We start from the raw sequence: 15,699 nt of genomic DNA, 5'->3' as shown, positions 1-15,699 counted from the left end.
GTCACGCTGAACCTCGCGGCCTCTCCCGCTCTATTATTGCTTCAGCAGAAGCGCGCGCGCCGCCGCAGAAAAGTCCAGTTCGGTTTTTCCGCGAAGCTCCAAAAATCTATGAAATGTGTTTGCATGTTCCTCTCTGCAAGCGGGGATGTAGAGGTGGGATTGCAAGGACCGAGAAAGCTGGGGGAACCCACGCGTTCAGCCTCAGAGAAAGTACGCTTTTACAAAATAACTGACGGTGAATATTTTTTTTCTTTTCACATTTGTCATTAACACGCAGGGACTCTGTAGGCTTGTGTTCTCGGAGAATAAGCTTTTTTCCCCCCTACCCTTTTCTTTTTTTTTTTTGGTCACCATTCTGCACGGCAGACTGAGAGACGGACCGCTCGGACTGTGGGAGCCCTCCCCTCTGCTCGGATCTGCTTTGGTAGGTGCGAATAAAATGGGCCCGTGTTTGCAAATATGCAGATACATGGAAGAGGAGGGAGGGTGGGTGGAAGGGGGGGGGGGTCATACTTTGTTGAAGTCTGCTGAAAGTTGGGATGTCATCTTCTTATAGGATCAAGTTATAGCAGGGTGAACCGGGGGCTCTTCTGTATATCCTCAAATGTGCGACTGCAACCATATGCTGGTACCGCGGATAGGCGACGGTGCTCATAGATCACTGAGTCAGACAAAAGCCAGCTATTTTGATCTGCTTGTACTCTTGAAAGAAAAAAAAAATCAAGGTTGTATTAGGCTACCTATCCAGTGATTGGATATGTAATGAGGCAGAAGGGGATATTTTACAAGCCGCTCTCAGTTTTTCCAAGAACAGTCTTCCTGTCTCTTTATTTAGTGAGTCGCCGCAAGCGCTGATTGTGATCGGCACAAAACTGAAGCAAAAGCCCGATGCTTTATTGTGAATCAGCTGTTAATGATGCGCTCTAAACTTGACGCTTCCAGTTCGTAAAAGAAATGATCAAGGCGCATTAGAGTCGGATCATGCATACATTTGACAACCGACTCTTCCTGATTGTCTCTCCGTATAGGCTACCTAATTGAAACTTTTATTTAATCCGCGGTCGTTTTAAAAACATAAACTAATACATTTGTATCACAGTTTTCCACTAGCACAAAGAGAGGTGAAGAATTAATAGGCTTTTTTTATTTTTATTCCAAATGCCATATTCTTCTTATTTTTCTTCGTCTGTTTTGTTTCTCCGGGCATCACTGGGAAGTTCCCAGGTACACTAGCTCTCACCGCGCTACCCGCAGATTTAAAGTCATCCCCTTCTGCAATCCGCCACCAGTATCGCATCTCAAAGTGCTCCATGTTGAATAATTCGAAGTCACAGTACGCCGCGGCATGGTTGTTTTTCTCCTCCAACTTTTTGTGTGCATAGCCCTCATTAGGGGGAAGAAGACGCAGCAGGTTATGGACAAAGGATGAAGCCTTGAGTCTAATTATTGTCACCAGGCTTTTTAACTTCCTCCTCGCGTGTGTGCGTGTCCGTGTGTGCGCGCGTCAGTCGACAGGAGGTGGGAGGAATAGAGAATCTGTAGCTCACCAAGTACAGAGTCCGCAGACAGCGCGTCTGGACCCGGCGGGGGGGGGGGGGGGGGGGGGGGGGGGGTTGTCAGCTGCCCCTGAGTTCTTGGCGGAGCAAATGCCTCATGACCCTGCAGGAAATTAGACAAAATTTTTCCCATCTCAGTTAAAAAAGCTGACTGCCATTACCTGGCACCTGCGCATGCAGTGACGTCAGTGAGGGAAACTTATTCAATAGTTACTTTAATATGCTCAAAAGGAGGTTAGCTGTCAAGTCAAACTTGATCTGTGATTTCAGTTAGCAGGGCAGTTTATTTTTTTAAAAAGCAAATAATTCTGGGTTTATGGCTCACTGAAAGTCATACCTCGAGTTTATCCTTTCAAGGTGAAGGCCTACATCACAATCCTGAACTAAATTAATTCATATGTTTCATTAAACTCATTGGGCCTAATTGTTACTAGCTGGTAAAAAAATGCTGCTGTGGGAACCAAGTCAATGTGTGATGAATATTTAAAAAGTCAGCAAGTAGTCTTTGTTCTTAATAAGATTATACAATCCCAAAACATAAACAATACAAATATAAACACACTGGCCCTAAATGCTTTCCTCCATTACATATTGATTGAATTGGTCAATGAACGAACCCTATAATACCAGGCATTTGAGAATATTTTTTTGAGTGTACAGCAGGCCTAATCTACCAAAGTATTAGGCTACTCAATTCACGAATGATTGCATTTTGAAAGTCTGTAAATGTATCATAACAAAATAAAGACCTCTGGTTGATTTTTTTCAATGATTCTTAAACTGAATCTTTGAAACATGGGCTTTTGAATGATTTTATAAGGTTTTGACAAGCTGTTCAGACATTATTTTGCTTCAGGTATACTGAATATATTCATCATATTTGTGCCAAATGGCTTAAAAGAAAAGTTTTTGGAAATCGCTTTCTTGCCAGAAGATATACTGATTCCACTCATGTGTTCGCTCTCGCTAGCAGCCGACTGAAAAGACATTTTCACCTTTTTACTAAGTGTTAGCCTACTATTTCTTGGCCAGGACCAGTAACTTCCTAGAGTCGCTTGTTGCCCTCTTGTTAACCCCCTGTTAAACAAGAAATAGGTTTTTTTACACTTTGTTTTTTATGGATTAAACAAACGGTACATTAGCATAGACTGTATAAAACATGAACGTAATGTCCTTGACACCACGCATAAGTTGCTGAAGAGCCCATGTGGAGCTCAGTGTGAGTGGCTCCCAGCGGCTCCGGCTGTCGCCATCTTGGAAGCTCCTGACTGACTAATCCAGAAATGGGCAAAGAGTGTGCAGACATCGATAATCACATCTAACTTGAGAGCAATTAAACGCATTTCCTAAATGTGGAACCTTTTCTTTATTTAGAGTTTCGGTCACAGGTCACTGATACTGAACTGCAGGTTTCATGCAAATTATTACATAAAAACAAACTAAACAGGCCAGGAGGGCTGTTTTCAGGCAGCATGGTCAAGCAGCAAAAACTAAATTTCTCTGAAAGAATCAATGCAGTATTCCGTAGAGAAGGAATCTCTGGATTAAAACACCACATTTCACACTCACATGATACTTTGTGGAAATAATAGCCTCCTTTAGCCATATGTCGTGTGTCAACCTATGTGGCATTTTGTAAACCACAATCAAGCATTCAGTTCTCAATTAAATTCTCAGGTTCTGCACATCCGCTGCTGTTGACAGTGTCCACAAAGTGACAAAGTTAATGAGCCTGTATCACTCAGCTGATTCAACAAAACAGGCTTGCATTAATGTCCAGATTTTCACTAAGTGCCTGTACTGAATGAACAGCAACATTTATAATCACATTAAGAACAGAGTTATTTCTACTCAGGCTGGTCAATATTTTGATGGCAACACTAAATGATTTATTGACTATTAAAACGAGTGGAAGTGTCAAGCGCTCAGATTTAGTTTCCTTATAGCGTAAAAACCTAACACACCTTTGCCTATAATGAAGATCGGGCATAAAAAAAAAATGTTAATAAGGTCACACTAATAGCAATAGCAGTGACTGTTCCTGCTGCAGTTTTGAATTTATCGAAACAAGATGCCACCAAGTATTTTTGTAGATGCTTCGATTGCAGGTTCACCGCTGAGCTCTTTGGTCGATCGGAGAAAGGCTTCACACATGCAGTTGTTGGACCGTATTGATCATGTGGACCATTTATATCCAGATCTTTATCTCCGACGCTAATCCTGTGCAGCACGTTGTGTGCAGATAGATTAACAAAAAACAAGAAATATCAGGGATAGCAGATATTTACACCTCTTTTTATGCTGAGACAGCTTGAGGTGCAAGAAATGTGGCTCTTGTAGGCTTTAATATGTGATTACTAATTACAGAGCTCTTGTCAGGCCAATTCACAGAGGTGTAAGGCTTTAATTTGAACCACAGCATTGAGTCTATAACATCACAGGAAATTGAGTAAACATGCTTAAAGGACAAAACAACCCCAAATATCTGGTGTTAGCATGTGGTGTTGACACTCTCAGTAGCAGAGGCAGTTGTGGTTTAGGAGACAGTTCACATAAGGACATAAACCTCTTCTGTAAATGATGCAGTGAAGGGATCTGAGGAGCCATGGCGCTGGAAGTCGATTAGTCAAAGACTATACGTCATGCTCAGGGTTGATGATGATGGAAACCGTGTGACTGATAGGTCAGTAGAATGGAAGTCAGATGTAGAGGAGGGTGAGCGTGAGGCTAAAATAGGTGCCGCTTCTTTCGTTTGTTACACAATGTGGTAGACCAAAGCAGCAACTGTGGCTTGGTGCACCAGCTTCGGCTACAGTCTGAACATAGCCTGTAAACATGTAACATACAAATCTAATTCCTGTGCATGTGTTTGTCATTCCAGACTGGTTTTGCCAGAAGTTTTAGTATTTTCTTTGTGAATTCAAAGTACAGTACCGTACAATTTTTGTCAGGTAACAAAATGTTGTTGATGTGATTAACATACCAAACATACTTATACAATCACTGTCTGTATATATTTTTACAACAGTGCATTGGAAAATGCTTTAATGATTGAAGCATTCTAGCTCAAACTCATGCTTGTCACACCGATGTGTCCAGCTGCAATACAACATGTGCTAACCTAGTCATTTGTCAAATTATTCATATTTTACAGAAGCAACAAAAAAAACTTGTGCGTGCATTATTGTCACACAGTAGATGTTGCTGGGATTGACGGATGTGTCATATCCATAACTATAAAGATCATCAACACTTTGGAAGAACAGCAATTGAAATATGTGTCATTTTCATTTGAAACACTTTCTTTTTAAAACAGTGGTGTTGTCAGCAGGTGGAAAGGCTGATGAGACAATAGTTTCCCAGTTGAAAAACTGTGTCACAGCTGATCAGTGATATTTTTGATACTGTTTTCATGACCCGTGATTGCCAACTTTTTCACTTTGTAGCCGACTTGAGAACTCATTTATTCTAGTTATTGATAAGGTGCCAGTTCCCTAATTATGTGCAATACTCAAGTCTTTTAGCATATTTACTGTATTTGGAGTATTGATGAAGCAGTTGGATCAGAGCTGGATATCCTCCCAGGCCACGATCAATCAAGAAATAGTGTTGTTATAAAACTCAAGTGAGATAATGTAACAAAATGACCATGAACAACATTAAATTATTCAGTTCTGACCAAACGTAAGTTTCAGGTCCAATATTCCATAAGACCACAAAAAACACCCCATGCACCTCTCTGATGATTTGCTTATGCATTCAACCACAACTGAGCAGAGATGCAGTTAGTTTGCGATGCTTTTGGGAAACCGGACCCTGGTCAGTGCTGTAGTAGGAGAAACTGAAACTATAGGGCTGAGGGGCTGCGGAGCTGGCTCTGGTTCGCTGGCGCCACATCCCCCTGAGCTGATGAGAATGTGGGGGCTGTGCTCTTGCCTTTGAAGCTTTACCTCCCACTAATTCTGGCCTTCCAATTTCCACACACTGCACAGACACCCCCCCCTCCATCCTCTTCCCCTCCCTTCCCTTTGTTTCCCTTATAAGGACTGGCCCAGCCATTTCCTCAGCTTTTCTGTGGGACGTGGTAGGCTTGTTTGTGAACATGGACAGGTCAGGGGGATAGCAGCAGAGTTTTTTCTTTTCATAGATGAGCAGTCACAGGAATCTTACGCTAAAAGCTGGTGGATGCATGCAACACTGTCCAGTGGGGAGTCTCCTATTACTAGTCTAGCTGCCTTCTTCATAAGCCCCACCGCTCCATTCAACCTAATATTTGACCAAATGATATTGCTCTACAGGTTTGGCCTTTAAAAGTAATAGGGCAGAAAATGATTTCTAGACAAGTAGATGACTGACACAATCAAATTATAGCAATGAAAAGAAATCCAAAGAAAAGAAAATCAACCTTCTTTTGTTCTGTCTCTGGGCTCATACGTTTTCAGCAGCTTCCCAGATTGCTGTATGAGAAAGTCTAATATTGATAAAATATATGTATTTTCTCACATATTGTTTCACAAGGTTATACACTCAGATCAATGAGAATGTAAATGTTTGTCAATAAATACAACTTTCTTAAATGACAGGACAATACAATTTATTTATGAAGCATTCACTCCAAATCATGTTAGTGTCAAATAGGGCTTTACCTGTTTAAACAGGACATTATTACAGATAAATACTGATCAAATACATTTCACGAATGACAAACGTCCCTTAAAATAATCTGACAGTTTTGTTATCACTTACCACAAACCAATAAATACAACAGATTGATAGGTCAAGGGTTCATCTGGGGACCATTTCCAAGCAGGTAATAACGTTAGAGATAAAGATGTAGCTTACACCTCTGTAATTGCAACTAAAACTGTGTCTTTATTTATGAAAATGTTGCTCACAAAATCTTGTGTTTGAATGTTTTAGCATGAGATGTGAAATGTGCATATACCTGTAGCTGGAGTTGGACAAAAGTCCTAACAGAGTAATATATCTGAGAATATAAAACAGTTTAGTTTGGCCTCAATACAACACAATTCATTTGATTTTATTAGACTTAAATAGCAAGATTAGGCTCCCAACCTCGTCATTTCTTTTCTTTGCCAATCTATCAGGGAAGCTCCAGGGAAGCGGGTGTTGCCTCAGTGGTCAGGGCTCAGGAGTTTGATTTGTAGATTGATGTGTGAAGAATTAGATCGAGAATGAACGTTTTTTCTGTGCTTGACTTTTAATTGAATATCATTAAATCTTGGTCAAGGTTTTCAGGTCTATAAATTAAAACGTTAAGTGGTCCATGTCTGTGTTCAGTTTTGTAAAACTAATTTTTTTTTATGTATGTTATGAGTGTCACTAACTCCTATTCATTCTTCAGCTGTCCAGCCCACAATTTTATTGTTTTGGTTCACTTTCACTGCTCTCATAGTGTCGTTTTCAGCCACAGCAGGCAGCTGTTTTCAGCGAACAAACAGCTCCAAAAACCCACTGCACACTACCTGCTCAGCACACAGTCTGTTTCAGCTTACCCCAAAATGTTTTAAGATACTATGTTTTAGTTTTCTTGTGTATGCCTAAGTTGACCCAAAACGTTTTCTCTGTTGTTTTGGTGCAGAAATCACTGATGAGTCATTTACCTCTCTTCTCTCCTTGTGTAAAGTTTCCAGATGGCCCATGGAAGAACGTGGATGAGGGCTGAGCTGTAGTGCGGGCAGAAGGCTTCGGGGCCTGCCTGTTGTCGGCTGGCTGATTGGACCCTTGAGGCGAGGCCAACACTCTCACCTGGGCACAGAACGGACCGAGAAAGGGTCTTTGCTCCCCCTCCTTGCTCACCCCTACCCCCTTTCCACCCTCACCCCCAACCCAGGCACGTACGCTCTGGACCATGTCTAGCGGGCTGTCGGAGAAGAGCCGGACAGAGGACCAGGAGCGGAGTAGCTGCAAACAGGACTCTCCTGTTATAGAGCGCAGGAACCGCAGTGGCATCATCAGTGAGCCCCTCAGTAAGAGCCTTAAGAACTCCCGTACTCTCTCCCAGTACACAGCAGTCTCCTCTGCCACCACCAATGGACACACAGGCAATAGAGAGACTAAGAGCGACTCGGCCAAGCCTCAGCTACCCCCACAGCCCCAGCCCACTGTCTCAGCACTGACAGCAGCCAAGTTGGACCGGACCCTAGAACAGGTTCTGGAGGGACAGAATGGCCTGCTGCACTTTGCCCAGGCAGCAGCACTGTTAAAGCGGGCCGGTATGGAGCACATGCTCCTGCCTGGGGGCATGGGAGTGGGAGTTGGCAGTGGAGACGCAGGCTCGGGGGCTAGCGACTTGGAGGGTACGTCTGTCACGGATGCCGTAGGTGGTCCTGTTGACTTCCCATATGGAGTAGGGGGTGGTTTCCCCTTCAACCCGGGGCTTTTCATCATGACTCCGGCTGGAGTGTTTCTGGCGGACAGCGCGCTACACATGGCCGGCCTGGCCGAGTACCCGGCGCAGAGTGAGCTGGCCTCTGCTATCAACTCCGGTAAAAAGAAGCGAAAACGTTGCGGCATGTGCCCACCTTGCAGAAGGCGGATTAACTGTGAGCAATGCAGCAGCTGCCGGAATCGCAAAACAGGCCATCAGATCTGCAAGTTTCGTAAATGTGAGGAACTGAAGAAGAAGCCCTCAGCTGCTCTGGAGGTAAGAAGATGGTGGCAATGATATGTCAGTGCTTTGTGGGTCATTCTTTAGGGTTGCCCAAAAAATAAGCTTAAAAGTTTTTGATCCAAAGAGTTACTACAAAGCTTCAATCCAGTGACAGACACCATCAGTATTTGGGTGCATAAACCATTAAGTGAGAAACCAGAGATATAAGTGCATCTTTGTGGGATCTAAAATTTGGGGTTGGTCCACAGCGAATAACTGGAAAATTGTTGTAAAAAATACTACAGAGATCTACAACTTCAGCTTCACACCTGAAAGCACAAAGAAGATCTTTTGGTTCATACCTGAATGTCATTCCCCTTTATGGGCAATAATCTAGGGTTTTTTTTTTGGTGGGGTGATGGCTCCACAAACAGGGAAATGACAGGTGGTGAGGAGTGCGGTGGGTATGTGCAGGGTAAGCATGCACCATGGGGTCTCTTTAATCTGTCCACCATAATCATGCAATCACCCAGTCTTTGAACTGGAAGGATAATTCACTAGCTAAAACACAACATTGTTTATTGTTTTGGGGGGTTTTGGCATTGAGCTACACAGTGTATTCCTTTCAATGGAGCATTTGCTATTTAGTCACGTGTACATCCTCCTTGTGCTTGCTTGTGCATATGCTGAAATCGTAAAGTGATGTAAAAAAAATATGTGTGGATGGAGAGTGGCAGTAATTGTGAATATGTGTACAGTATGTGTTTGTGTGTAAGTGTACATGCGTGGGTGTGTTTGTGTATGTGTGTGTATGTAATAAGGTCCATCTGGCCACAGAGTTGTCATCTGGAGCGCCAGGTGTCAGTGTGGCACATGTGAACCTCCCCCCACCTCCCCCCGCCGCTGTCCTTCTCTCCGGTGACACTCCTGCTCATCTAAATGGCCCTCCAAACTTCCTGTCTGTTACCTCCATCACACTCAGTGACCTAACCAACCCCGGCTGTGATGACAGAACGACCAATCATGAAATCAATTTCAGCAGATGTTCCATCTCAAAGGAAATAAACTTTGGTGATCAATGGATAATAGTGTCACTTTGGCATTACATAATAAATTGATAGATATGTAACACAGTGTGAACATGAACCAGTGGAGAGGCCGCTGGTCTAATTGACTGGATGTGTGCTTCAAACTGCTAATGGCTTTACTTCTTTCTCTTTCTGATGGTGATTGAGGGCGACAGCTTGGCCTCTTGTTTGTAGGCTGAACGTTTGGTTGTTCAATCCCCATGTGCTGACTTTGGCCATCCGCACTAAAATGCTCCTTAAAGGGATAGTTTGGCTATTTTGAGTGATGCAAACTGAAATCACAGCACAGTGTGATAACATTTTAAATGTAAGATTAGCCTAGCTTAGCTCAGTTAATGGATGTTCATGGAGCTTTAAGATTGATTTGACAATGCCGTGTTGCCAAATTATACTTTGTATCTTTGTTTACGGGTTCCTAACTTCAAACCAAAATATCCAGTCAACATGATAAAAAAGACACATTATATATAGATATTTTAAAAGGCCATAGCAATGTATTTTATGCATATATTAGCCAATTTTCTGCGAATCATTTGGGAAGTACATATGATTTACTTATTTTTTGCTTCTGGAGACTGTCCTTCCAAGACAGCAAATGTCCCAAAATGAGACATCTTTACATATTCTGTAGGACGTTATTCTAGAGTTCAAGTAGGCAGGAGGTTGGTGTGAATGACTGAGTTAACAAAACATTGGACACGGGATATCCTGCCAACAGTCAACTTGTTCTTTTAACCATGACCGTGATCTTTCCCCGACCTTAACCACATGTTTATTATCATCACCCTGACAGACTTTAATGAAGCAGTGACTTTCCCTCAAACCATGATGTTTCCCTAAACCTAAACAAATTGCTTTTGTGCCTAAACATAAAACATTTGGAATACACAGACAAATAATGTTGTTGAAAGGGTTGTTGCATCAGAAAACGCTTCTGTGTGATTCTAAAGGCCGTTACAAACAACATTATGTTGGCTTGTGTTAGATAATCCATCACAGTGAAGATCACGTCTGGTTTAATTGTTGTCGTTGAATTGTAAGGCAGCAGGTGTAAGCACAGATTGGTGTGAAAAATCTGCAAATCATCACACAATAATAATTTCTACTTTGACAGTGTTGTTGGCAGCGACTTTCATTCCATAGATAAGCAAATGGAAACCAATGGCTGCTTCGACCACAATGAAAAACACTTATCATGCTTAAAAATGCATGGTAAAACGAGGAAAATTGTTGGCAATAACCAAAAGCATACATGGTTTGTATTAGAGTAAATAAGTAAATAAATAAGTAAGTAAATAAAACATTCAAGACTTGTTAAATGGTGCTTTAATAGTGTGAAATTGAAGGATTCTTATGATGGTCATCATGGGCCATCGTGACTGAAATAACCTGACTTTTGAGAATCAGACTAATGTCTCTGAATAAGCATTTTGTTTTTCAGTGCTATATTGTTCAGTTGCAAATTAATGAGAGGCTTCATTTGTCTCTGTTGATGATTCACCCAAATGGAGAAATGTGTCAGCTTGCTATGTAGGTGGTACGACTCAATGGCTGTAACAGAAAGGAATGCAATTTTAATTTATGATCTGCAATTGATGTTGTCATGGCAGTTAGCCTAATGCCAGTCATTCACACCAGTGATGCCAAACCCAAGGGAGCTTGAATATTCATGAGCGTTGATGTTGATATAGGTCATCATGCTGCTCATAACGTCACGGTCTGCTGGTGTTTCCAGTGGCCACTTCATATGAAAGAAACTCCATGTTGCCATAATCCTGCCAAGCCTCCAAGTACAAAGTATAATAGCAGTCTGATTATTGACTTTAGTAATTGTATGTATTGTAATTACCTTGCACACATGTTTAACTTCCGACAGCTGAAAAGGTGTAATACTTGCTAATCTGTCTTTCAAGCAAGTTCCCCTTTTCAGACCAAAAATAAGAAGGCGAACCTCTGCTTGCAACTTAATTTACTTGTACAGTATAACTTGATTAGACTAGTGAATATTTTTAAAGGACAGTATCATTGTTTATTAAAACTTCTCTATTAACTCATTTCTGAGTGTGTCTGCACAACATCGGTGTAGATGTCAAACAGAGTGGAAAAACAGCTTTTAGGCTTAAATATTGCGTGAACTTGTCCATTAGACATCAGAGTCAACATGAAGTTTTTATATTTTTCTCTTGGCCAAAATGTGGATTGTGTTACACTAGTTGGCCCATTCATCAAATTGAAATGGATGTGAATGCATTAATGGCCAGGGTCTCATTAATTGCCAAAACAACAGGTGCATTGAAGGTGTGTAACAGATGAAAGTTTCTGCAGTGCCACAGATGTGCTGAAGGTCTTAGGCATGATATTGCCATGGGAAACGCACAGCTACCCACACTGAAAGCACGAGTCAGACCAAAACCTCAATCAGCTGACAACACACTGCATGAAATAAAATCTTTGTAGGTAGTTCCTCTGATGTCGCCTTATAACCCTAATGGTCTTATTCATGTTGCTTGCAGAATATTTTGCACATCGTTGTTAAATGAATTTGATACAGTTAATTTTGACACTGTATTTTAAGAATGACTTATAGTGACTAAACACGACACACCTGACAAATTTAAAAATACACCTGGATGTGGGACCAGTATTCTCTTTGAATCATGAAACTATCGAAGAGGTCTGCAACCTGTTACGCCTTAGCCTCAAACGTGCTTTGCTGCAGTGTCACGGCATCAGCCCCCCCTCCATACAGAGCTGCGACAGTAGTACAGCATTTGCTTTTTATTTGTCTTCATGCTTTTTATTTGTCCTCCTGCACTCATACATTTCCCATTAGAAGTCTAGTAGTTGTCTCAAATGGGTGTGTTATTAAGTCAACAGCTCTTGTTCAGCAGGTGATAAGATCAGAGAATACAGCCTGGGCCGCACTGTCAGTGAGCGTAATGTCGCCAATGCGAGCTAAATGTCAAAGGATGAGACTCATGGAGGATGTGCTGCGTCAGGACAGGGAGTAGAGAGCGGAGAGGCAGCAGTAAATCCCAAATGTCAGTAATGAGTAGATGTTGTAACACTGTGAATGACTGTTTATATTTTTATTGTCTTTAAACAAGACTTCTGTAAGAGAAATGTCTGCTTCCCTTAAAGCCCTTAATGCATTCTCAGAGCGACTTGGGCAGCACCTGTGCCAGAAGAGAAGCCTCCTCCACAGTGAACTGCAGTGAGCCCCAGCTGTAGCTCAAACAGCCCCTGCGTGTCACATTCCCCTCCAATCAAAGATGGAGTGGCACATCCCCGTCTACTGTGGCAGTGTGCAGTCTCTAAAGGGGCATGACGTCTTATTTAACACGTGTATTGCGGTCAGTTAGCCGGATGATTTTGACTGCTTTTCAGCACGTCCATGTGTGCGCACACATGAGAGTAAGAAGACTGGATGAAATGTCTCGGCTTTGTTTCACTGCATTTGCATTGGATGTTATGTTTGTACGAGCCCTGTGAGTGTATACGCGTTGGTACACAAGTGCAGTCCAGCAGTAGTGTGCTTATTTTAAGGGTGTTGACGGTTTCCATTGAAAGCTCATGGCAGCTCAAAGAGGAGCGTAAAATTGGCAAGTGAGGGGGAGTTAGCATGCTGAGGCCTTTGCCACCTCATAGCTCACTGGCTGTAGATGTCTGGATTTATTCTGGGAATGCTACATTTGAGAGAAATAAGTGGGAAGGCAGTTCCTTTCTGCTCTGTCTGAATACCCTCCAGTGGTGTCAGTCTCAGCAATGCTGTTCAACACCGACAGAAAGAAGGAGAGCTTGTAGTGTATCTTGTTTTTACTTGTATGTCACTGTACGTTCAGGATGTACTGTACAAGTGGGTAATATTTGAAAATAGATAAGAAAGGAGCTGAGTTTTTGTCTTTGTCTACTTTTTGAATAAAATATTTTGTAATGAAATTCATTGGTTGTATCAAAGACTGTGCTTCTTTGTCATCAGACACAACTAACACCTAGACATACTAGTGTTGTCCTATAATGGCCACTTTGCCAGTATCAGACGTTGTAATGGGAGTAGCGTATTCCCTCATGGTCTTTCCTGTCTCCCAGACACCGTACATCAGACAGCCGGGACAGAAGAGGCTCATGCAAACTGACAAGCATGCAGACTGACACCGAAACACATGGATGTGTGGGCAAGTTGCTGGGCAGACACAGGGACAAGTTGGAGTGGACAGAGGAGGCTAAGGAAGACCAAAAGAGAGAGAAGGGAGTAAGGCAGCTAAGGTGTCATCCCGTAGACTGACATCTGGATTGAGCAAACAACCCTTTACTCAAAGAGAGACAATGAAAAGACAGGTTTCTAAGATTTTGACATCTGTGTTTCACATTCAATTGTTTTAACAGCATTTTAGTGTCTGCATTTCAACATGTAAAATGACATACAGTCATTCAAATGCTGTTGAAACAACCATTATATGTAACCTTTACACCAAAAATCTTTACATTTTAACCTAGATGCCCAAATGTATTTTGACCTGATCACTGTCAAATATTTGGATAATTAGCTTCTGTATATATCACCATGCAGATACATAAAGAAAACAATCGTTAGGTGCATCCCTATTTACACCAGTGACCCGGGCGTGCACTCACGGTTTGAACTCATGGCTGTGATTGTGTGTGTTGGCTACGAGATGTATGTATTTGTACAGGGTTATATCTATATATCTACATATCAATCATATCTGACTTCTGGAAGGGAGAGCAGGCTTAGGAAAATGCTTCACCCCTTCAGCCAGACAAACAGAGTGTTCATGCCAGCTGGAGGTCACTGGCGTTTTGATACAGTGTACTTCTCTGCTCCTTGTGAACAGCAGAAAGTATAACAACCCACATGCACTCCTGCATGTGGAGATGCTTTGCATTCATTGTGTCAGTTTGTGTGTTTTCTTTTCTTTTCTTGTTGTGGATGTCCATAAGGGAATCCTCACAATTGTTGATGATGAAGCCATGAAAACAATAACCAGAATGCTCAGCAGCACCCTGGAGCAAAAGAGGAATTCATGATGGCTCAAACTGGCTTACAGGAATTTGCATCAGTAACACCTAACAACATATACGGCGCTCTGAATGGAAGTTGGCGGATTTAGCTCATTTAGGAAGCAGTTAGCCCTCTACTTTTGTGTTATGTTACATTTAAATGGTTTGCGCTATGCTAAGACAAATGTGCTTGCCTTGTGTGAAAAAACACATCCATTGATTTTAGTGATTGGCCACTTCACACCCACAGATCCCATCTGTTTGAACCCATGCAATCAGTGTTGGTGAAGGAAGGGTTTTTCTATTCTTGAACTGCTGCCATTTTTCCATTGATTGCTCATGTTTGATAATGAGGAAAAACAGCACTTACAGTTCAATCGAAGGATATGTTGTTTTTCTTCCTACACACGACGTCATGGTCAGTCATGCCCTTACCAGGTTTTTGACATCTGTAGCAGCGCCAGATGTTGCTGTCATCTGACTGTCTTCTTAACAGCTGAGGGCTGCTGTGGAAAGGTCATCACAGAGATGGATGACAGGCTAACGATGCTTAACACACAGACCATGAAATAATGTTGGCAATATGTTGGCTGTTAACCTCCAGGTTTGTGGTTCCTATTAATAGTCATTTGAACCACAAAGAATCTCATAAATATGTATTAGTGTGCATACCAGCTACTGTGTATATTTAGTAAACATTCAGGTGAGGTACAAAAAATTTAGCACCACCAGAAACATATATTCAATCCAAACCTGAATATTTTAGAAACTGATGTTAGGTTGAGAGGCTGATGTGAACTGGCACGATGCATTTGTGGGCTATGAACAGTACTCAGCGTCTCTGCTGTCTGATTATTCCTGATTGAGTCAATTTAACAAATAAAGCACAGTGTGAGCTATATTTGGCTGAGATCACCAGATTAATTACCATGTTTGAAGTCTTTCTACCTGAGCATAAATGTTTCATTTTTGTCAGCAGGAGTTAACTTTCAAAATGCAAGTAAAATTAAACCTGTGGCGCACGAACACCGCAATCACTCAGTTTCATGTCCAGATATGAACAATAGCATTCAAAAGAACTCTGTAAGGCTGATTCAAGGTTAGAGGAATGGTTTAAGTAGGCCTGAAAAGTAATTAGGGCTGGTATTGTTTTTGGTTTCAAACAAAGTTCTCTGAACTAATAGACCATTTGCCTCTGAGTCGCCTTTGTTGAACAACTCTAATTTCACTCATAATTTTGCACAGATGTGCGAGCGAGCTGCGCAACAAGACTCACACAGTTTTAAGTCTGATTATGTTCAAGCTAAACATTATTTTTTAAATTAGAATTTGGACAGAATTTTAAACTTTTAATGTCTTCAGAGGACAATACGAACATGTGAACTGGTGTATGAATCTTACACGCAGTTCATCTACTGTT

The 15,699-nt window shown here is 41.8% G+C and overlaps 1 protein-coding gene across 5 annotated transcripts in view; it reads left to right on the top strand.

The window, feature by feature from the left end:
* The first annotated feature begins 106 nt into the window (after positions 1-106).
* cxxc5a (CXXC finger protein 5a) overlaps positions 107-15,699 on the top strand; it is an 18,348-nt gene continuing 2,755 nt past the window's right edge. For 2 of the 5 annotated variants that reach the window (XM_046041019.1, XM_046041018.1), the window contains exons 1-3: positions 109-235; positions 367-424; positions 7,204-8,223. In XM_046041019.1, the coding sequence (XP_045896975.1) occupies positions 7,429-8,223 (795 nt within the window). In that variant the 5' untranslated portion in view covers positions 109-235; positions 367-424; positions 7,204-7,428. Of the gene's footprint in view, positions 236-366; positions 425-7,203; positions 8,224-8,603; positions 8,637-9,006; positions 9,192-13,346; positions 13,588-15,699 lie in introns of those variants that run through there. The other 3 variants (XM_046041017.1, XM_046041020.1, XM_046041021.1) reach the window with 3 other exon arrangements.

The sequence above is a fragment of the Micropterus dolomieu genome, linkage group LG23 (genome assembly GCF_021292245.1).
Source record: "Micropterus dolomieu isolate WLL.071019.BEF.003 ecotype Adirondacks linkage group LG23, ASM2129224v1, whole genome shotgun sequence".
Lineage (NCBI taxonomy): Eukaryota > Metazoa > Chordata > Actinopteri > Centrarchiformes > Centrarchidae > Micropterus > Micropterus dolomieu.
This window is presented reverse-complemented; position numbering and strand designations above follow the sequence as displayed.